This window comes from Drosophila takahashii, chromosome 3R (assembly GCF_030179915.1).
Source record: "Drosophila takahashii strain IR98-3 E-12201 chromosome 3R, DtakHiC1v2, whole genome shotgun sequence".
NCBI classification, from domain to species: domain Eukaryota; kingdom Metazoa; phylum Arthropoda; class Insecta; order Diptera; family Drosophilidae; genus Drosophila; species Drosophila takahashii.
Window position 1 is genome coordinate 871,098 of NC_091681.1, and position 23,919 is coordinate 895,016.

The 23,919-nt window shown below is 39.2% G+C and overlaps 2 protein-coding genes across 11 annotated transcripts in view; one reads left to right on the forward strand and one right to left on the reverse strand.

Moving 5' to 3' along the window:
- Positions 1-23,919, reverse strand: part of Myo81F (Myosin 81F) — a 1,428,838-nt gene that overhangs the window by 740,913 nt on the left and 664,006 nt on the right. For 9 of the 10 annotated variants that reach the window (XR_011419017.1, XM_070216714.1, XM_070216710.1 and 6 more), the window contains one exon: positions 9,126-9,349. Coding sequence is in view for 9 of the 10 variants with exons in the window: in XM_070216714.1 (XP_070072815.1) it covers positions 9,126-9,349 (224 nt within the window). In the remaining variant the exon portion in view is untranslated. Of the gene's footprint in view, positions 1-9,125; positions 9,350-14,896; positions 14,942-23,919 lie in introns of those variants that run through there. The other variant, XM_070216719.1, reaches the window with a different exon arrangement.
- LOC138913650 (uncharacterized) lies at positions 17,122-18,130 on the forward strand. Its single transcript, XM_070217814.1, has 3 exons — positions 17,122-17,441; positions 17,497-17,680; positions 17,894-18,130. The coding sequence occupies exons 1-3, from the start codon at positions 17,267-17,269 to the stop codon at positions 17,949-17,951; spliced, it is 417 nt and encodes a 138-aa protein (XP_070073915.1). The 5' UTR covers positions 17,122-17,266; the 3' UTR covers positions 17,952-18,130.

Consider the following 23,919-nt stretch of genomic DNA (forward strand, 5'->3'; position numbering starts at 1 on the left):
ACTCCTAAATGTTGTCAAATTTTAAATAAGTCAAGGCATCCTACAGAATGCGAGTAAACATATACATTTCTCTATGTATGTTAAGTGAACGTATTTATTTTCTTAGTTCTAGAGGTTGCCATGACTTATTCAAAATTTGACAACATTTAGGAGTAGATAATGAAATCAAAAAATCGGTTTTATTAGTATAAGAAATCCCATAAAATGTCCTCATCAAAATGCTTTAAACCGAAATTAAAGCATACAATGAACAATAGATACAATGAAGAATTGTTTTTCCATCAGAAAAATCTCTACAATTTTGGGATTTTCAACTTTGGCGTCGAATTCCAAAGACATGGGCAATGGTTCACAATGGGGACTATTTTTTAGGAATGCCGTGATGTATTGAGAGTGGGTCCAACCGAAAATAATAAAGGTTAGTCCAATTATATAGGCCACGTAATTCAAAATGTCGGCAAACATCGGTTTTTTGTATACCGCGGAACCTGTAGGTGATGGGACATAAGTTTGTATTGGACTTTTACTCAGAAGCACCCAATTATCATGGAAAACTAGAAATGGTTTGTGGAAATTTTTGGCTGAGTACCTGTGTAATAATCAAAACTTGCAAATATGTTTAAGTAATTCTTTAAAACTTTCTGTAAGATTGTAAACTTTGTTTTGTGACTAGTGCTTTATTATACCCGTTACTCGTAGAGTATGTAACAGCTAGAAGGAAGCGTTTCCGATCCCATAAAGTATATATATTCTTGATCAGGGGCACTAGCCGACTCGATCTAGCCATGTCCGTCTGTCCGTCTGTATGAACGCTGAGATCTCAGAAACTACAAAAGCTAGAAGGTTGAGATTTCCCACACATATTCTGTGGCTTCCTACGCAGCGCAAGTTTATTTTAGCCACGCCCCCTCTAACGCCCACAATCGCCCACTAACGATTTTAAAATGGGTCCTGCGCCCACATCTTTAAAGATTTCCTTAAAGTATAAATGAAATTTTGTTGTGTATATTTATACCTATCGAAATGTAGAAGACATTTTTCAAATCGGACCATTCATTAAAAAGTTATACGCAATCAAAATTTATATATCTATCTCCCTCGCACTCCCTTTAGCTGAGTTACGATTATTAGTTGGGACACCAACCCGAGTACAGCGTTCGCACTCCCTTTAGCTGAGTGACGGGTATTAGATAGTCGGGACACCAACCCGACTATAGAGTTCTCTCTTGTTTTTAAGTTAAATTGTTAACTTTAGCGCTGGGAAGATAAATAAATAATAATAATAAAGCCCAAAAAAAAAAAAAAAGGCGGTAGGGAAAATATATGGATGCCTTAGGGCTCTTAGTTATACCCAGTCTTACATACCAGAGAACTTCCGTCTGTTAATTGCAAAGGCCATAGTCACCCCGATTTTATTTTATGGAGTTGAAATATTTGGTAATAGTGATGCTTAAAGTAAGAAAAAGCTAAATGTTGTATTTAATATTGTTGCTAGATATGTGTTTAATGTAAAAAGGGGGCACTCCATCTCGCGTTTCTCCCATAAAATATTTGAACATCACCTGTCCAACTGGATTAAACTTAGGGCATTATCGCTTCTTCATAAAATTATAAATACCAAGGACCCTAACTATTTGTATGTAGAACTGATTTTTACATCTTCCCGAAGGACAAATAATGTAATATGTCGCAGATATAGACTGTCAGTCTCTGAAAATCAGTTTTTTGTCTATGCTGTACGTTTTTGGAATGTACTACCACATCGCCTCAAAACAATTAAGATTGTTCCACAATTTAAACATACCTTAATGACACACTACAAAAATAAATATATATAAAAAAAAATAATAATAATAATAAAAAAAAATACAAAACCAAAAAAATAATAACTTCAAATAATAATTTATTGAAATCTAATGAAATGTATATGGTAAACAGTAAGCATAGTAGTTATAAGCTAAAAGTTATATTTTGTATACCATTCATTGTGACTAGCGCAATAAATATAAGTAATCATTTGCTTGCATCAGAAATATAATTTTCTGAAAAAAACAAGACTGGTCGGCCCCATTTAAATTACGAGAATGGTGGATCGCGTTTGAAAAGAAAGATGGCTTCAGATCTCTCGAAAGAAAATCCTACAAGTCTTCTAATGCGCTTTTAGAGGCACCCCCTGTTGATGCAGTAATTGATAAACCGCATTTCGAGTTCGAACAAAATTTGGACTTTGAGTTAAATACAGATGATGAGTAAAATAAAAATATAACACATACATTTTATTTATATATGGAATTTGGCCGGCTGACTGGGGGTGGTAAAAATCAAAAACTAATGAAAACCGAAATTTTACAATGGTCTTAATATTATGTACAAAAAAATTGAAGTCCGTATCTTTAAAATTAGAGTTTATGCCAAAAAAAAAGGCTTTTCATCCCAATGTGCATGGTAAGTTCGGAACGAAAACATTTACAGGGATCTGGGCATACCAACGGTTAAAGATGAAATATCAAAGCTGAACCCAACACGGGTCTCAAACCGAACTTGTCTACATCGAAAAGACCTGCCAACCCAGCTATAAATATTAGGGCCCGTTAGTCCAGATTCAGTCTACAAGACTGATTTTTAAGTTATATTCTTAGGATTTGATATACTTATTGTTAGTCTCATTATAGAGAAGATTCAATAAATAAAGCATATATATATATAAACGATATTACTAAGGCAGTTTGACTCTCGACAAAACCGAAAATAATGTTGCTCACAAAATTTTTCTCTGAGTGGAACCCTATTTTCGTTTTGCTTGCCCGACCTTTTGGCTCAACCGAACTAATCAATCGGTCTTTCAGTAGCAACTCGGTGAGCCCCTTTTAGGTTAACAAACGCCGCAAATGGTTTTCTATAATACTACTGTTAAATAAAAGTAAGACAAAAAGGCTTTCTCTAGAAAGAGAAAAGTATAATGTTATTTTGCATTCTCTAAATTTGTTCTTGTATTCTCTCTCTTTCTCTTTCTCTCTTTCCGCTCTATTAGAACTGTAATTTCGCTCTCTCGGAACCTGCCAAATTTCTTGTAGACTCTTGGGTGCTTTTCTCATAGTCTCTCTCTCACTCGCTTTACAATGTAACTGTTCTTGCGTTTAGTTGTTGGTGCCCCACAAGCCACGCTCAGTCGATTGAACACGTTTTCTCTCGCGATCTCGCGCCCTTATACTTTTGTGTTTTGTGTTTTTTTGCGGTTTTTGAATTTGATCCCAGTCCCAAATTTACTCAAGGTATATTTTCCACATTTTATTTTCTATTTCTTTGAATAACCTTGTTTTTCCTATAAAATGGCCCTTATCTGTACAAAGAAAAGTTGTTCTCTTCCGATGTCAACTAAAGATTCTTTTATTTATATCTGTTGGCTCTGCGAATCGGTCATGCACATCAAATGTGCAGGATTTACTGGCAGAGTTAAAGACTTCATTGAAATGCATACCGGTCTCATGTGGGCATGTGAAATGACAGTCGAAATGAGCAGTTTTATGAGACAGACTCGAGACGGCCTATTGAACCTTTCACGAGTTTTTAAACAGCTCAATGACGGGTTCAACTCAGTTTGTGACCAATTTAATAATAAGAAATTATTATTAACCGAGTCGCCCAAACGCAAAAAAGCCAGCTCAGGGGCAGTTAATAAGACCGTGAAACAAAATAAAACATTGAACTCGGTAGCTGCAGCAGTTCCTGTCGGCACAGGGGTAAGCGAGCCACCTGTGCCTATAGTTACAGCCAGTTCCGGAGGTGACCCTGTTTCTGGATGCCAACCTGAGGCACAGAAGTCGGTGCTGACCGCAGATACAGTAGGAACCGCTTCTGGGTCCCAGCCGAGTGAGGTTCAGACTGCTTCTGGGGGCGTAAGAAACTTTCAGTTGTTCCACATAGAAAGCAATTGTTTGTTTCTAGATTTACCCCGGATAACAAATCTGAGGATGTTATGGAATTCATATGTGAAAAATTCCCATCCGAGGACATTGAAGTTGAACAATTTCGATTTTCGTACGCACGTAGAATATCTTCTTTTCAAATATTTGCTCCGCCTGATGTATAATGTATTACTTTCTGAAAGCTTTTGGCTTAATGAAAATGACTCTTTCATTATTCCACTCCACAAAAAGGGTGCGAAGGCGGATGCCCAGAATTATAGAGGCATTTCCAAATTGTCGGCAATTCCTAAAGCATTTAAATGTATTATTACTTCTCATTTGCAGCATTTATGTTCCTCGCTAATATCACCGTGTCAGCATAGTTTTGTTAAGCGAAGATCGACCACCACCAACCTTCTTGAATTGTCATCTATTGTAATAAATGGATATAAGAATAACATGCAGACTGACGTTATATATACAGATTTTAGTAAGGCCTTTGACTCTGTTAACCACTCCACTATGGGAAAAAGTCAATTTTTTTGGCATAAAATAAACCTATTTTACAAATTATTTTTAAAAATAAAATATATTTTGTGAATTTACATACCCTAATTAGCCAAGAACAGTTATCTAAGATTTTTTACTAGCAACACTATAGGGTTGATAAACGAACAAAGTCAGCTCATCGATTGACTTTGTTGTGTGCGTAAATTAGTGAAAAATCTTTGCAAACATTCAGTGCTTATTTTGTGGAGCAACAAAATGGTTTATTATTTCTGATCATGTCAAATCGTAGCTAAGGTATTTATAAATGTATCTTAGATTACATGTTTTGATTATTATGGCTTGTTGTCCAACTGTGAACTGTTTTAAATGTGTATCTTTATACCCTTGTAGAGGGTATTATAATTTCAGTCAGATGTTTGCAACGCAGTGAAGGAGACGTTTCCGACCACATAAAGTATATATACTCTTGATCAGCACCAATAGCCGAGTCTATCTAGCCATGTCCGTCTGTCCGTCTGTCCGTCTGTCCGTTTCTATGCGAACTAGTCTCTCAGTTTTAAAGCTATCGCGATGAAACTTTCCCGAAGGTCTTCTTTCTATTGCAGGTAGTACATATGTCGGAGCCAGCCGGATCGGACCACTATATCTTAAGGCTCCCAAACAAATATAAGAAAATTCATTGTAACTTTGTAGGAAGTAGGCGTTTTGATTCTTGACTACTTAAAAACAAAATTGAAATAAATCGAAACGCTGAATCTGGAATCCCTGGAACTGCACCGAGTGAGTATTCTTTTATCTACAAGGGTATATAAGCTTCGGCTGGCCGAAGGTAGCTTCCTTTCTTGTTTTAGCTTAAAACAAGAGAGAAAGCTATAGTCGGGTTCGTGTCCCGACTATCCAATACCCGTCACTCGGCTAAAGGGAGTGCGAGGGAGATGGATATATATTTTTGGATTGCGTATAACTTTTTAATGAATGGTCCGATTTGAAAAATGTCTTCTACATTTCGATAGGTATAAATATACACAACTAAATTCCATTTATACTTCTCGGAAATCTTTAAAGGTGTGACCGCCAGGAACATTTTAAAATCGTTAGTGGGCGATTGTGGGCGTTAGAGGGGGCGTGGCGCTCGTCTGAAATAAACTTGCGCTGCGTAGGAAGCCCAAGAATATGTGTGGAAAATCTCAACCTTCTAGCTTTTGTAGTTTCTGAGATCTCAGCGTTCATACGGACAGACAGACAGACAGACAGACGGACAGACAGACGGACAGACGGACATGGCTAGATCGACTCGGCTAGTGACCCTGATCAAGAATATATATACTTTATGGGGTCGGAAACGCCTCCTTCTAGCTGTTACATACTTTTGCACGAATACAATATACCCTTTTACTCTACGAGTAACGGGTATAACTAACAAGTTTGTTTGTGTTCCGTGGTGTACAACTTATAAATGGCACAAAGTTGCAAAAAGGTAAAAACGCAAAACTAATAATTTTTGCAACTTTTTGCACGTTTCTTAAAAAAAATGACTTAAATCCAGCAACTTAAAAACATAAAAAAAAAATTTTTTTTAAATAAAAAAACAATCTAAGTGGCTGGCTGCAAAGGGCTCAAATATAAAGAAGCTGGACCCCCGTTAAAGCTAAAATTGGCATCTGCTCTTAGATAATATTTCACTTTTCTTGTACATGTCACCAATTTTTTTTTTGACAAATTTTAAAAATTAACGTAAACCGAAATTATTTTACCGTCTTACCAATACAAATACAAATTTTTTAAAATCCCTGCCAAATAATTTGAATATGCGGCGTGGGCGGTGGATGAAAACAATGGTCCGATTCAAAAAGCAACAAAAACCGAAATTACAGCCTTATCTTAATAGTATATATACAACATTTCTAAATTGTATCTCTAAAACTAGAGTTTATGCCAAAAAAATAGACTTTTTTCCCATAGTGCACTCTCTCCTTTTATTCAAATTAGATCAGCTTGGGTTTCCATGTAATCTATTAACTTGGATTTCAAGTTACTTGAATGGTAGGACTCAGAGGGTTATATTTAAGAGCGCTGTTTCTAAAATGATCAACGTGACATCTGGAGTTCCTCAAGGTAGTCATTTAGGCCCTTTGCTGTTTACTTTGTTTATTAACGATCTGCCCTCTATCATAGCACATTCTCGTGTACTAATTTACGCTGACGATGTTAAGCTTTGTTTATCATATAAAGATGTAGGGTCAGGTTTCAACTTACAGTCAGATATTGATTGTTTTCAGGGATGGTGTGAGTACAAATGCAACGTTAGGACTTTTTGTAGGGGTACTCCTGCGTTTATTAGTTATTCTCTTCAACATACACCACTCGACCGTATATATTCAAGTAACGATTTAGGTGTTCTACTAGACCCAAAACTTAAATTTGACGGCCACATAATGGCCATTGTCAATAAAGCTATGAGTGTTCTTGGGTTTGATGACCCTTATAAAACCAGATTATTATTTACCTCCCTTGTCCGTCCTATTTTGGAATATTGTTCTTCAGTTTGGAGTCCACAATATCAAGGGCACATCAACCGTATTGAGTCGGTGCAAAAAAAATTTCTTCTTTTTGCCCTTCGTAGTTTGAACTGGGATCAAAACGTAAGGCTACCTTCCTACCAGAGTAGATTACTATTGCTTAATTTACCTACACTTGAAAACCGTAGAATAATGCTTGGTACTATTTTTATGCAAAATCTTATAAAAGGTGATATTGATTCTGTAGAACTGGTAAACCGTTTAACTTTTAATGTTCCCGTTAGACTAACACGAAATTATTACCCTCTTAATTTACCTCGATGTACATCAAATTTTACTCTGCATGAGCCCTTTCGTGTTCTATGTTAAAATTATAACAATCTTTATCATTTAATTTGCACTTTAACATCTATCCCCGTATTAAAAACTAAAATTTTATTTCATTTGCTTCAATCTTAGTTGTAATATATGTAGTATTTGTTTCATGTAATTTCCTCGCGAACTCGCATTTTTGCCCTAATTGATAAAGGCTCCCGCGCGTAACAAGCACGTGCTTGGTATCGTTGGGCCACTTGTTTGTTCAGCTCGTAGTGCATCAACGTCCATCATATATATAACCCTGCTATGATATTTGCATAATTGATACGTAGGAAATCAAGATAATTAAAAAATTGCATTGTACATAAAACATAGATTTTTATTCTGAATTTAGGTTAGCTATATTTTTGGTTGATTCAATATATTAATTAACTACACAGGAAGACAAATCTGAACTTTCTACGAACCTTTTCTAGTTTTCCATGATAATTGGGTAGAACATTATACTATTTTTTCATAAATATTAAAAATGCCGATTTGCAGAAAACCGCGATTGAAAATATTTTTTTTAAGTTTGGACCATACTTTGCACTGGAACAATTGGATGTTATTTTTATCTGAAAGCTTGGCAAAAATAATAATTATACCCGTTACTCGTAGAGTAAAAGGGTATATTGTATTCGTGCAAAAGTATGTAACAGGGAGAAGGAAGCGTTTCCGACCCCATAAAGTATATATATTCTTGATCAGGGTCACTAGCCGAGTCGATATAGCCATGTCCGTCTGTCCGTCTGTCTGTCCGTCTCCGCTGAGGAAAACATGGTTTCGAGAAAAACACATTTAAAGTTATGAAATATATCTACTGCACAAAGAAGGTGGGTTATGCATAACCTAAAAATCTGAGCTTAATTAGAAAAAGTTTTTTTTTTAAATAAACGGTAAGAGATTAAAAAAAAACGGGATACAACCCTAGTCAAAAGTATTTTCACAAATTTGAATGTTAACTGTACTCATATTTTGAACTTATAATATAAACATTTTGGCCCCTAAACACAAAAAAAACCACGTCGCCGTAAAATCGATAAGTCCAGGTAATTTTCTGGTTATTCCTACTCATATCGTTTTTACCTGAAATATTCATAAAATTTACATTAAATAATATTATTTTGCCGAATTCTCTCTCTCGGAGATTCTCGAACTTCGAAAAAGAGCGCAAGAATCAATATGGCGAGCAAAATGACAGGAGTGGAAGCGAGAAAGCCGTATTCGAAATTCGAACTGACGTACTTCAAGCATGTTTTCTCGCTCGCACTAGAATAAGTTTTGGTCAGGAGAAATAAAAATTTTCGTTCTTACATTTTCGACCATATCACATTTACCTGGCCCCATATCAAGTTAAAAATGATCTTAAAAAAGGTCAAATTGACCTACGATTCATATCGATTTTTTTTGGGTATATGGAAAAAGCACTTCAATTCCTTCGATTCCTTCTAGATGTTACATACTTTTGCACGAATACGATATACCCTTTTACTCTACGAGTAACGGGTATAAAAAGTAGGCCAGCTGCGGATCGTCCACAGGTCGCTGTGTAGGTTCGATTTTAATGAAACCAAATTTATTTTGAATTTATTTTCTTAACCTAATTTACATAGAATATCTTAAAAACTCTGGTTGTGGTAAAAAGTCAATAAGTTGGTAACATCTGCATTTTGTATTTTTAGACATACCGCGGAATCTGTAGGCAAGGGAACATAAGTTTGTAAGGGACTTTTACTGAGGAGCTCCGAAAAGTTATGGAAAATTAGAAACGGTTTGTGGATATTATTGGATAAAAAACTTGTGCTACACCGACACAATGCAAACAATTTACCTGAATAAAAGTTTGCTCGGCTGAAAAGCAACGATCGACAGACACATAATGAGCCAAACACGGTCAGTCCATTCCATGCTTGGGTTATTTCTTGATTGGCGTATGCATTGAATAAATATTTCATCTCGTAATTCTTCTCGTCCAATGCCCAATCCAATAATGTACTGAATAATCTGTAGTTCTCGCTCTGCATTATGTTCTCCGCGCATGTATTTGCAAAGTTCCTTAATATGAAATAGAAAATAATAATGAAGTAATAATTAATATAAATTAATAATATTTACTTATTTAAAGGTGCAAACTAAGGTGCTTTCGGCAGACAAAGGTTTTTAATGATTGTTTGGCAGCCCTTAATCCGGCCATTTTGCACAGTTTGACTGCAATCTGGCTATTTTTACCTACCAGCAGAAGTCATTAAAAAAATAAATAAAGACCATGTGTTATCAAATAGAACCCTCAACAAGGAATGTTGGAAGTTTTAGCTAAATACCACGGAAATTAAAGACCAAAAAATTATTTAGTTAGAGAAAGAGAAGATGCGCGTTGGGCATAAAATTTCCTGTCGGAAAATATTTATTTTTCAAAAACTCGCGTTTACCCAATGTTCCATAAAGTGCATCGAGCATAATGATACTATTTTATCATATCTGAAGTTAATGGAGTTATACTGCTCAAACTTGCAGTGTTACCCCTTGATGTTCAAAGGTACCTACAATAAAAGCAAAAATAGATTGTTTTTTACTTGCCATTTATTTAATTTTTTATTACAATTATTGCGAATATTTCCTTATGCAACACTTAAAGTCAGTTTTACTAGTAATTGTTTTAATAAACATTTTAAATATATATACTATACTTCATATCTTTAGTCCAAAAGGAAAAAAAAGGGGAATTTAAAGCATTTGATATGTTGTTGTTGGTTGGCCAAGGCTTCATATACTCGGCACAACTTGAAGATTTACCAGGACCGTAGGAGTTTCCCAGCTCCTGAACGTCATACGAGTTGTTAAATTTAACCTTCGTTACCTGGTATGGACCTAAAACTTTGGTTTTAGTTTAAGGCCAGCATCGAATTGCGTTCGTTTAATGGCAACTAAGTCGCCCTGCTTGTACTCGTTTGCTTTTTTGTGTCGTAGGTTGTACGATTTTTTGTTCTCGTTTTGTAGTTTTAATATTTGTAGCTTGGACTTTTCTCGGAGATTGTCGCGGCCATCTTTGAAAGCGTCCATTGTTTCCTTTTTGAGCAAGTCCTGTAGCGTGTGATCTTCCTTGGTGCGCATTTTTACTCCAATCAAAAGTTCAAATGGTGTGGAATCTGGTGTACGTTGAATTTATGGCCTGCTGCACTTTGTTGACATGTTGGTACCATTTTGTCGGGTTCTCCACGCTGATCTTGGATAGAACTAAAATGATGATAGCGTTCAGTCTTTCAACTTGACCGTTGACTCTCGGTAATCCTGTGGTTGTTTTAATAGGCGTTATATTTTCCTCTTCGCAGTATTTTAAGAACTTCTGGGACGTAAAGGCTGCACCTCTTTGCTGTCGTAGTTTAACAATGACGTCAATTGTTGAGGTTGACTTGGTTGTATATAGCCAACAGAATTTTGTAAATGAGTCAATAACGGCAAATATATGTTTATAGTCCTTAAAAGTTGAATCAAGGGGGCCATGAAAGTCTGTATGGAATGTATGCAGCGGTGCTTCGTCTTTGCTTAACGGGTGCAGAAATCCTTCTTGCTTTCCTCGTTTGCGATTTGTGAGAATACAAGGAATACAACAGTTTATGAACTTCTCAATCTTAGACTCGATGTTTGGGATAAAATAGTCTTTGCAAATAAGATCTTTGGTTTCTTAACTGCAAAATGACCTCTGTTATGAGCACGGCTTATTATTTGGCGCTGCATGTCCTTTGGGACGATACTGCGCCGTTGGATTTGTTTTACGGCTTTTAGGTGTTCGTCTTGACCCTGTACTGTTTTAATGGCAAGAGTGATGCTGTCTTCTGTTATGGTCATAACTAGATGGCGACTCAGCTCATCCACGTGCCTCATTTGCACACCTGGACGGTGAAAAACTGTACAGTTGTACTCTGCAAGTGTCATTACCCAACGACTGATCCTTTTATTCAAGTCCTTCTTTTGCATCGTTTTGTTAAATGCGTCCCAGTCTGTGGAAAATTTGAAGAACCTGCCCAAGAGATAGACTCGGAACTTAGAGACAGCTTCCACAATGGCAAGGACTTCCAGTTCGTAGCTCGGATACTCTTTTTGAGCTGGTGTCGTCTTCCTGCTCATATAGTAAACGGGGTGTGGATGGTCATCTTCCGGAGATTTCTGCTTCAGGACTGCGCCAAATCCATCCTGAGAAGCGTCCGTGTGAACTTCTGTTTCATAATCCTGGTTATAGATACTCAGAACTGGACTTCCTGTCAAAATTTCTTCAGAGTATCAATCGCGACTTGCTCGTTCGTTCCTATTTCGATTTTTGTATCCTTCCTTGTCATGTCTGTGAGTGGTTTCGCAATTCTGGCATAATTGGGAATAAACTTCCGAAAGTACCCTGTCAGACCGCACAGCACATTTTTTCAAATTTAACTCCAGACAATATTCTTCGCATGTTTTGATGACTTCTTAAAGGTTCAACAGTGCCTGTCTTACGTCGCTCGAAGGGATGATTATGTCGTCGATATATGGCAAGGGGGTGCCTCTCTGAGTTAGCGGTCGAAAAATGGCATTAATATGGCGGTGAAAGACTTCGGGCGAGTTCGACATTCCAAACGGGACCTTCTGAACTGATATTGGCCGCTCTGCGTCACAAAAGAGGTGTACTTGCGACTAGACTTAGCAACTGCGTTCTGTAGTCGATCTAATTGTTCGTCTATGAGAGGTAATTGAAAGTGGTCCTTGACAATTACCTTATTTATGCGTCTGTAATCGACACAAAGTCAAGGAGAACTATTACTCTTTTTGAAAAGAACAACAGGACTCGTAAACTCGAGATTAGATTCCTCAATTATCTCGGCTTGTAGCCACTCGTCGATTTGCTCTTCAACCACGCGCGATTCAGCAAACGGTAATCGTCGCGGGCTTTCGTCAGCGAGAACGATCCGCATCTCTACGCCAGTTGTCTTTATTTTCTTTGGCTCGTAGTTTGATATTAGCTCACAAACTTCCGTTTGTGCACCCACACTGACCGCGTTGTTTATATCACTATGGACGGCAATCCATGTAGTGACGAAGCACACAAGGAGAGTGTGCGAAGGCAAAATTGAAAACCTGCTGTGATAGTCCGATCGTAATGAGTAATACACCAAATTAAAGGTATTGCTAAAACTTAAAGGATTGCATACCAAGACCTCAAGAAAATCAATTGGTTTGGAAGAGAGAGCGGTGAAAGTGTAAAAGTGAAAAATTATAAATTCGGATCTTTTGGGGCAGGTGGCGATAATTGGCCCCTCGCACTACGTTATTTGTATTCCTACTGAAAATGCGCTTAATATGAGAAAATCGGACGCTCCGTTCAAAAGTTATACCGAAAACAAATTTTCGGGGGCCTAGTCAAAATGAAAATTTAATTCTGTTTGTCAGTTTGTCCAAAACATGGTTTTTAAATCCTGAAAATTTGATATGATGTTCAACAGCTCGATATAAGAAACTTTAGTTCTACTACTTTTGGAAAAACCCGCTAGTTTAGTGGGAAAACAGCTATGAATAGCTAAAATACGGAAGGCCGTAACTAAAACTACGACGCTGCAATAAAAAGGCCTGTGAAAAGTGAAGAAGAAAAAGGCTTGAATAGTTTGCTAGGGCGGGCGGAATGATAAAATTTTAGAAAGTGTATTTAATGACAGCTGTGATCATTTTTCGTCACAAATGTTGATATTGATATGTTGATGATTTGTATGTTGAAGGTGCGATCGTCACTAGTTTTTTACCTCGTTAAGAGGTGTTTTTATTTGATTTAGTTCAGTTTCGGAAACTACATCGATTTTTAATAAGTTCATTTCCGAATCTTCGTTGTTGGAATGCACTTTAAGAACACTTAAACCATTGCGACCGAATAAGCATGTAAAAGTTGAGAAAATATTCATCTTCGTCGATTTCAACTGATCGCATGAATTGACCGATCCGTCGAATTTTGCTGTCACTATTTCCAAAACCGATTATACAAATGGTACAGCTTTCGAGTCTTGGCTTGTTTATTTCGACATACAAGTATCGCGTATTATGTTAAACTTGCTGCCCGTATCGAATAAAGCTACACACTTTTTGCCATCGAATACAACTTCTTTGCTAGTGATGTCGTTCTTCGGTTGGTCGATTCATATTAGATTTATTTTCAGCTGGCTTGTATTTTTTCGCGCTATACTCGGCACAACTTGAAGATTTACCAGGACCATAGGAGTTTCCCAGCTTCTGAACGTCATACGAGTTGTTGGATTTAAACTTCGTTACCTGGTATGGAGCCAAAAACTTTGGTTTTAGTTTAAGGCCAGCACCAAATTGCGTTCGTTTAAGGCCAGCAGCAAATTGCGTTCGTTTAAGGCCAGCACCAAATTGCGTTCGTTTATTGGCAACCAGGTCGCCTTGCTTGTACTCGTTAGCTTTCTTTCGTCGTAGGTTGTACGATTTTTGGTTCTCGATTTGTATTTTTAAAATTTGTAGCTTGGATTTTTCTCGGAGATTGTCGCGGCCATCTTTGAAAGCCTTAATTTTTTTCCTTTTTGAGCAAGTCCTGTAGCTGGTGATCTTTCTTGGTGCGCATTTTAACTCCAATCAAAAGTTCAAATGGTGTGGAATGCAACTTCTTTGCTAGTAATGTCGTTCTTCGGTTGGGCACGATCCATATTAGATTTATTTTCAGCTGGCTTGTCTTTTTTCGCGCAATTTTTCGAAATATGTGCCGAACTTTTTGCATTGGATGCACTAAGGGCCTTTCTTTTTATACCCTTGTAGAGGGTATTATAATTTCAGTCAGATGTTTGCAACGCAGTGAAGGAAACGTTTCCGACCAAATAAAGTATATATATTCTTGATCAGCATCAATAGCCGAGTCCATCTAGCCATGTCCGTCTGTCCGTCTGTCCGTTTCTATGCGAACTAGTCTCTCAGTTTTAAAGCTATCGCGATGAAACTTTCCCGAAAGTCTTCTTTCTATTGCAGGTAGTACATATGTCGGAGCGAGCCGGATCGGACCACTATATCTTAAGGCTTCCATAGGAATATTCAAACAAATATAAGAAAATTCATTGTACCTTTGTAGGAAGTAGGCGTTTTGATTCTTGACTACTTAAAAACAAAATTTTAATAAATAAATACGCTGAATCTGGAATTCCTGGAACTGCACCGAGTAAGCATTCTTTAATCTACAAGGGTATATAAGCTTCGGCTGGCCGAAGGTAGCTTCCCTTCTTGTTGTTGTTGCAGTCGTTGGTAACGTGGCCCTTTTCTCCACAATTATAACAAACGAACTCTTTTTTGTAGCTTTTTACCGAACCGCTTTGGTTTTTCATTGAGCTGACCGACTTCGATTTTTCTTATCACTTTCGGTTTGGTAGTCCTTTAGTTTATTTTTGAACTCACTTAAATTTCTTGCTCCGTACAAAATTGATTTGTTTACCGGTAGTTCGTCGATCCCATCAATGACGTAATGCATAAGCGCTCCTATTTCGACACTCCCACGCGAGGCGATGTCCTTCATGCGGTAGAAGTATTCGTACCCGGTTTTGTCTTTGCGGCGTTTAGTTTAGTCTAATTGCTTGTGTACGGGAGAGTGGGGTAATTTCGTCACTGGGGCAATTTCGTCACCTGCAATATCTCGGAATCCATAAGTCTTAAAAATAAATAATTATACCCGTTATATTGTATTATATAGTTATATTATTATTATATTGTATTCGTGCAAAAGTATGTAACAGCTAGAAGGAAGCATTTCCGACCCTATAAAGAATATATATTCTTGATCAGGGTCAATATAGCCATGTCCGTCTGTCCGTCTGTCCGTCTGTCTGTCTTTCTGTCTGTCTGTCTGTCCGTCCGTATGAACGCTGAGATCTCGGAAACTATAAAAGCTAGAAGAATGACATTTTGCAAGCAGATACTAGGAGTTCCTACGCAGCGCAAGTTTCTTTCAAAAGTGTGCCACGCCCCCTCTAACGCCCACAATCGCTAATATACGATTTAAAAATTTCAATATTTCGGAAAAGTAAAAATGCAATTTTATTGTGTTTATCAATACCAATCGAAATGTCAAAAAGTAACGGCGGATCAAAGTTTTTATCTCCGTCTCCTTCGCACTCCCTTTAGCTGAGAAACGGGTATCTGACAGTCGGGGCACCCGACTATAGCGTTCTCTCTTGTTTTTTTGTTTTAGTCCTTTAAGACGACATGACACAACCAATGCATTTTTTTTTGCACAGAAGGCCAAGATAATTAAGCTATAATATTAAATGTGTTTTAATAGTTCAGAAGCTACATTTAGTTCTCGACGAAATTTTTTCTGTATGCCACAATTGAAAAGCGATAAGATACAGGTTTTTTTATATAATACACAGTGCTGTAATGTGCATTTCTGCGTTAGTGATTTTTAACTTCCCTAATTTCGGAAGAAAAATAATTATTTCTAAAAAAGTACTGTGTGGGAAAATTTCGCCACCCTATGCTTAGGGTAAATTCGCACCTATTTTAAATACATATTTTTTTATTTGACGCACTGGCTAAAGACTACCGGCAGCAGCAACAAATATAGGACGTCAACAAAAATGGTACGCTTGATCAGTGTAGCATATTTACAGGCGTAAAATTCCCTACATTTTTCGGGTGACGAAATGGTGTGGCAATTTTACCCCCCTATGTGGCCGGATTGCCCCAGTATATTGGTTTTACTTTTTAATTTTTTATAAATCACCAAGGTAATTAAAAAAAAAGGGGAATATCACATTTTAAAGCTAACCGCATTCAAAAATAAAAATAGAAATATGATAACGGGTCTCAAGATATACAAAAAATAGCTTTGAAAAAATGCAGACGAAATTCCCCACTCTCCCCTACTTGTTAAGAGCTTACATTAAAACGAAATTCATCAAGCAATGCATTTTTAAGCGATTCCCATGAGTTTAATCCGCGTTCGTTGCTGACAAAAAGTTTGGCTATACCTTTTAGAGATTTTTTCACACACGCACATTAGAGATGCAGTTTCGTCGAATTCGAGCAACCAAGTCTCCACTGGTAAAACATCGGTACCATCGAAAACACAAACCGACTCTTCAACATCGCGAAAACTCAAAGCAAAAAGTGGAGAGTTTTTGCTTTCTCTGTTCTCCGAACCACGCACTACGCCATTTGCCTGATTTTCGCGACCGTTCTTAGAATTGGCGGCCTTTTTTGCATTCCGTTGCGCACTCGTTTCGTTGTCGTTTTGCATTATGCTTTGGGCACTATTGAAAACTTTAGAATTGCGAAGGTTATTTCTTTCAGGATTTTCTTCATCTACTGAGTCCTCGTCATCCTCTTCCTCACTTTCTTCGTCGTTAGTGGGTTCTAGCAAGCTTTCACTTTGCAGGTTGTTGAAAATGTGTGTGATAATATCGTCCACTTCATGGGATATCTTCAGAACACCACAAATGCTCAAAAAACCACGGGCACTTATGTTTTCGCCCCAGACGATATTGCAAAATTTTAGATGAGGATTGGTAGATAGGAACCTAATGGATAAGAATTCCAATTTTCAAATATTTTGATCCGCTGGCTAACGCAACTTAACTCACTTGATGTATCTTCCCTTCGGTGGTTCTTGAGAGAACTTTTTTGATGCCAATAATTTTTGTGTTAACCTTTAAGAATGTCAGCCAATCTTTGGATTTGTACCATTCTTATAAGCTAACAAAAATCGTGATTCAAATTTTGAAAAAGCCAGAAATATTATCAAAGAGTAAGGCTTAGTACTCAACTCAACAAAAAGTCGTCAAAAACAAAAAACTTCATATAAAAAAACGTCACAAAATTTTTTGTGGCAAATTTTTGGTCGACATTTTTGGAAAGCAGTACTCAGCCTCACAAAAAAAAATAAATAAAAAAATACTTAATTTATCGATCATTTTCGGAGCTGTCGCTTCCGGTGTTGTCACTTTAAGTTTAACCAAAATGAGTTCGCATCGCCGCAAGCGCATCAAAGAATTTTCAAGTGATGAAAAAAACTTGCTCATCCATTGCGTGAAAAACCATGGCTTAATTTGGGACCTCACTGACGCTAGGCATAGCGACAACAACGCTGTCAGGAAGGATTGGGAGTTTATTGCCGGAACTTTAGAAAAAACTGGTAAGTTATTATCAATAAGCACGGATAATTATCTAACATTATTATTTTTAACAAGTTACTGAATGCAAGGATGCGTGGACCTCTCTCCGAGAAAGCTATAGGTACCATCGCAAGCAGGCTTCCCTACGATTCCGAAAAACTGGTGCAGATGGCGGGGACGCTTTGGAGTCCCAACCAAAGGTGCAGTGGGAGTTTGGCGACCGCATGTCTTTCTTGCCCGACTTCTCCACAAAAAGAACGTAAGTCCTTTATCCTATATATGAAATACACACAACATATGATATACGAATTTTTAAGTACATACAACACCAATTTCACTGAAGACGACGAGTCCATTGTCTTCCTCGACGATGAAATTTCAAGCTGTTCGGCATCAACGCCGAAAAGCAGCTATGACTAATAATTTAATATTTTAAAATTATCGGACTTTTTTAACCCCCATCTATTTATAGAAACAAAAGGCGACACCAGGCAAGGGAAAGCCGAAGAGCAATGAAAATATGGCTCTAGTGGAGATGCTTGGCGGATATCTAAAGGAATCTAAAGAAACTATTGATACCCATATCAACCATCAAATTCAGAAGGAAGTTTCACAATTCGCATCCGCGCTTGGCTACTGGGACAGCCTTTTGAAAAACATGCCATGTCAACAGGCCCAGCTAACCGTTATTAAGGTTGGCAATCTGATTCACGAGGAATCGCTGAAAGCTTTAAGCAAGGATTAAATTAATAACTAAAATAAAATTAAAACAAAAAACAAAAATTCCAAAAGATTCTTTTTAATAACTTGGACTTAGGTGACTTAGGTTTATATATTTTGCCAAGGACATAATCTTTGTGGACATAATAATCCTGTTGACATAGTTCTTTACGCTATTTCTTACATATTTAGGATATTCCTGTACTCTGCCACGTAATTGAATAAATTCAGCAGGCAAAGAATTAAGTTCTGTATTGGGTACTGGATTATACTCCAATGGGCATCTTCTAAGGACATAATTGTGGAGTAAGCAACAGGCAGCGACAATATTTTTAGCTCTATCTGGATGGCACAAAAGAGTTCTGTGCACGGCCATCCACTTATGGCTTAGTATGCCAAATACACTTTCGACAACCCTTTGCGCTCGGCCAAGCCGATAATTGAAAGCTAACTCTGCTTTAGTTAAGTTTTTCAAGCTATACGTCTTCATAATGCGCTTCGACAAAGGAAATGCATCATCTGCACCATAACTTCATTTAGTTGCTTGTCATCTGGAAAGTCCAACTGGTCCAGAAGGATGGCTTTGCCAAGCTTACAATGAGAAAATGCGTTCATATCTCATTCACTTCCATACGCTCCAATATCCAAATAAGTGAATCTGTGTTTAGCGTCACTAACAGCCAATATTACAATCGAGTGGAAACCCTTCAAGAAGAAATCAGTTAGTTAATACCAATAAGAAGATATGTTCAGGTAATTAAAACTACCTTATAGTTAAAGAATACGCTGCCACTTTGAGGTGGGGCCTTAATGGGAACACGTTTTTTCTGTCAATCGCTCCTACACAGTTAGGAAAATTCCACACATTTTCGAAATCCTCTGCATTTTTTAGCATTGTTTCCTTGGTCCAGGGGGGTACTTCATTTTGAAGTTTCTTGCATATTTCAGTGCACACCAAATCAATCAACGAACCTACGCGTTGCTTGCTTATTCGATAAGAGCAATATGACGTTGAATAGAACCCGAAGCTAGATACCTAGGTTGAAAGTTTAATGAATAGTGCTAGCGATTTGCAGGACAACTTACTCAAGTACTAAGGCCAATTTTTCGTGGGGGCGAGTAAAGTCAGAACGAAAAAACATTTTTGGAATAAGAATTGGGTCCAACTTCTCATACAATTCTTTGAAATGGACCAAACTCATATGAAAGTTTCCAAAAAAAAGAGACGGGTTTTGTGTTAAATCTTCAAACTGTGAAATAAGATCTTTATAGTGTAGTCTATTTTGATTTTTTTTTGCAAATCTTACATCTGTTGTAAATCGTCATTTCTTGAGACGTTCGGCCAAATACGGATTAACCCAACAAGATCTAGGTCGCTTCTTATGGTCTTTGTCCTTGATAACTAATGCTGTAACTACAGTAGCTATTACAGCATTTTATTAGTTTTTTAGAATTTTTTGTTTTCGTTCAAGCTAATGTGACCGTATATTTAAACGCGGGTAATACCACATTATTCAACACCGGACCCTCAAGAAATAATTGTCTGAAAGTAGTATTTTTTTTTTGGGCCAGTTTTTGTTAGGTTGAGTACTAGCCCTAAAGGTTTATTATTATGCACCCAAAAAAAAAAAACCGAAAGTTTACATTTAATGAGCGTTGAATTAAAAGTGTACTACTGCTAGTATTAAACTGTCAGTATTAATTCAAAACTAAATATATAAGGAGCAGACTCAATAGCGTTAAGTTAAGACTAAATGTTGTTAAGTTTACCTTCTGGATTTAATTTCCATATCGAAGTTTCGATTTTCGTTCCTGGTGTGAAGCCAGGATGCTCTGGTTTGGTACCTGGACATTTCGAACAGAAAAAGTGTTACCGCTTTTTAATGTTATTCGACGCGTTAGTATTTTAAAGGTTTGACATTAGTGTATTTTGTAAACGACGCTGCGATGTGTTTAAGGTTTGTTTGTGAAAATTACATGTGAGAATGTTAATTTTTGCTTATTTTGGGCTTCTTTGAAAAGTAAGTATATTTAAATTGTGTCTTAGTGCTTTACTAATAAGTAAATTCTTCCCTTTTTACGGTCACCACCTTGAAATCTCTTCCAGATGCCGGGAAACTAAGGATCTTGCAATTGGCTTGGTTTTTTCTGACCGTGGCCAGCGCAATGCTTACTTCAATATCAGCGTCCTCGACCAAGCTCCGGTGATCATCTGGACGGCGACCACTCTGAAGATGATCAGCGACATAAGCGGTAAAACGGCTGCATTTGCCTAATATGCATTACCTTCAGTAATTTATAAAAATGTAAAAAATACTTTTAATAATATATAAAAATAAAAAAAACAACATTTTTGAATTTTGTCTTTTTAGGTTAGGTTAGGTTAGCATGGTTGGGGATTATAGACTAATCCCCTCACTTAGGCCGCCATGGGCCCCTTGTGATACCATATGATCTCAGAAAAGATCCATTTCCCTAGCTCATGGGTTATTGGGTTTCTCGAACCAGTTGGTTCTTTTCAGAAAACAAAGGAGTTTGGGTATGCTGGTGCCTTGTATGGCTAGTGTTTGAAAACGTTTGAGGTTGTGTGCTGGGCAGAAGCACAGGAGGTGTTCAATGTTCTCCTCTTCTTCTATCTGTTTACAGCTGCGACAGTAGTCGTAGCTGCCGAGTCCCAGCCAGCGCGCGTGTGTCCCTAAAAGACAGTGGCCCGTGAGGGCATTAATTAAGGTGGAAATGTCTGCCCTGTTACATTGTAAGAGGGTTTTGGTTCTTTTCGGATTATAGTTACCCCAGGTAAGCCTGGAGGTGTGGCATGTTGGGATCGTATTCCAACGGTTGTTGGAGAGGGTGTACAATCTTTGCTTGAGGAGAAGCTTGCAGGTAGCTATGGGCATTCCCACCGTGTCCTTATCGCGAAGGATGTCGGTGGTTGTTCCTTGTCTTGCTAGTTCGTCCGCTATGCAGTTGCCTTCAATGTTACGGTGTCCAGGCACCCAAATGAGGCTGATTCTGAGATGAGTGGCCATCTCGTTCAGAGATTTGCGGCATTCAGAGATAGTAAGTGAGTTGGTTGAGTAGGAGTCGAGGGCCCTGAGGGCTGCTTGACTGTCCGAAAATATGAAGATGTCTGTGTTGCAGTGTTTTGTTGTATCCAGGTAAGACACGGCTTCCTGGATTGCCATCACTTCCGCTTGGAAGACACTACAGTGATCTGGTAGTCGAAAGGAGACTTTTATGTCTAGTTCAGGCGAGAAAACTCCCCCTCCTGTTTGCAAGTTAAGCTTGGAGCCATCCGTGTATATATTGACGGCGTTCTCGATCTGGTGAGGGAGGTGGTCCCATTCTGAGCGGGTGGGTATGAGAACCTTGTAAGTTTTTCGAAGTTGACTATGGGTGGGACGTAGTCTGTTCTGTGTGGTATATAACGCTGGTTTGTAAGTATACTGGAGTGACCTGATGAGCCTGTTGACCAGGCCGACGCTTCGCGAAGCCTCAGCGCCGTCGCTGATGCCCAGCTTTTGGCAAGCAGGTCTAGAGGTTCTAGGTCAAGAATTGTATTCAATGCTTCAGTGGCGGTTGTGCGAAGCGCCCCACTTATGCAGAGTTCTGCGCTTCTTTGGATCTTGTGCAGATTCTCGAGGTTGCAATTCTTTTCTAGGGAGTGCCACCAGACGATGATTCCATAGAGGAGAATGGGTCTGACTATTGCAGTGTATAGCCAGTGAACTATTACGGGAGAGAAGCCCCACTTTATCCCTATAGCTTTTTTACAAGCAAAGAGTGCTATGGCCGCTTTGCGTGTGCGGTCCGCGATGTTCTCTGCCCAGAGGGCTCGGGCTGGGTACCCTCTACTTTCTCCACAATGTCCTGAAGCACACTGCGCCCCGTGTCATGGGTGCTCAACTGCTTCAGAGTCTCTGTGAGCTCCGAATCAGTCGACACGTACCCTGTGTGGAGTGCCTCCTCGTGCTCCATCTCGTCGTCGCTTGGGGGTTCGTAGGACGCACATGCAGCCAGATTGTCTGCCGCTAGTTTGTCCGTGTCGTATATGCGGAGTGTCGCCTTGTCGAAACCGTAGTTGACACGGTTCTGTGATGCTGCCAGGGGTTCCAGGCATGCCTGGTTGAGGAGAATCACCACGTTCATGGTGACGCGTTCAGTCTTCTCAACCTTCACCACCTTCCAACCTTCTGTTGGGAGCTTGGGGTTGAACCTTGTCAAGAGGCTAAGAATAGCCTTTGGCTCAGAGGGTACAGACGGCAACCATGACAACCACCCTCGCCCTTGGTCTGGACGGGATATCCGCTGCCTCGCAGACGGCTAGCTTGGCCCCGGGGTAGACCTCCCCAACTTTGGTAATGGCAGCCTTGTAGAGCGCTGCCGACCTCTCGTCCTCACAGGCGATCAACTTTACGTTGCCCTGGTACCACCCTGCATCTGTGCAGTCAGGTGGTGGTCCTGGGTTTTCGTCCAGCACTTTCACCACCGTCGCAAGTGCCCGCCTAACCTGACCCCACTGGTTCCTTGGGATCCTGTCGCCTTCATCGTTCTGGTCGATGACGCCGATGATCTTCCGATCCTTCACCTCTTCGGCAAAGGATCTAGACCACGTGCCGCGGCTGGTTGTCTTGGCCTTCTTGTTCGCTGGTTGAGCCACTTCGATCGACCTCTCCCGCTTGTTGCTGTCGCTTGGTACCTTTGCGGGGTCGAAGTCTGGAATTACTGCCTTTGCCCAGGCTATGTCCTCCTGGATCTTTTGGTAGTCCTCCTTGGAAGTCTGATCCTTCCTTATGGGGTTGGTGGCCAGACGTTTTAAGATGCGGTATGCCTTCTTTCGTTCCAGTGGTCCTGCCTGATTTGGTGGTGTCCGCTTGAACTCCTTAGCCCTGGTACTTACCACAAGGTCAGCCCTTGCACCTCCCTCCGGTTGGTTTGGCTGGTGAGCCGCCCCAGCGTTGGTGGGTGTTTTGGTCTGGCCCTTGCGGTTCGTGGGGGCTACCTGGCTTTCGGTACGGCACCCTTGCTCACTTGGTCGTCATTGGTGGTGACTTCCGACTTTTTAAGAGTGTCGGACTCTGCGTTTGCTTTTTTATTTGTATTTAAATTCTCCATGTTAGTTCCCACGAGCTGCGGAGAAAGGACAGGTCCACCCGGGCAGAGATCCGTTGTACCCGGGTAAGGCTGGTTAGAACAGGCGGTCGCCACTTGCCTGAGCCCACCGTTAGAGACTGAGTTATTTGTTGACTCGGGCTCCCAGCCAGATTAACTCTCGGCACGGTTCGAGTGACACCTTAGTCCAGCTTAGTGAGCTATTTGTCGGAGGCGGCAGCACAAGCGCGACGTCGGCACTGCTACGGCGCAGATACCTGCTGACTGTCCGGGGCTACTTATTTGCGCTTCATGTTTGGGCCTAGCAATGGCTGGGCCATGCCAACATCCACGCTTATTCGTAGCTGCCCTGAATAAAAACCAGGGGGTTCGCTATCCGCAACCTGCGACCTGTTCGGTAGCCTTCAGCTCGGCGCCCTCCAAGCCATCCCACTAGCTCATTGGCCGAAATTTTGCCTTTTTAATACGGGGTATAATATTTATACTGGCATTGCTAAAACAGTATGAAATGTAAACTAACATTTTCACAAAATAGTTTAACGTGTATACTAACATTGCTAACATCGTATACTCTGTAGACACCGTTGTTATTGCGTGAATTTGTTAACACTTTGTTTAGCATGCTCCGCTTATTAATGCTTTCAATTTACCATCTGGCTTTTTAGA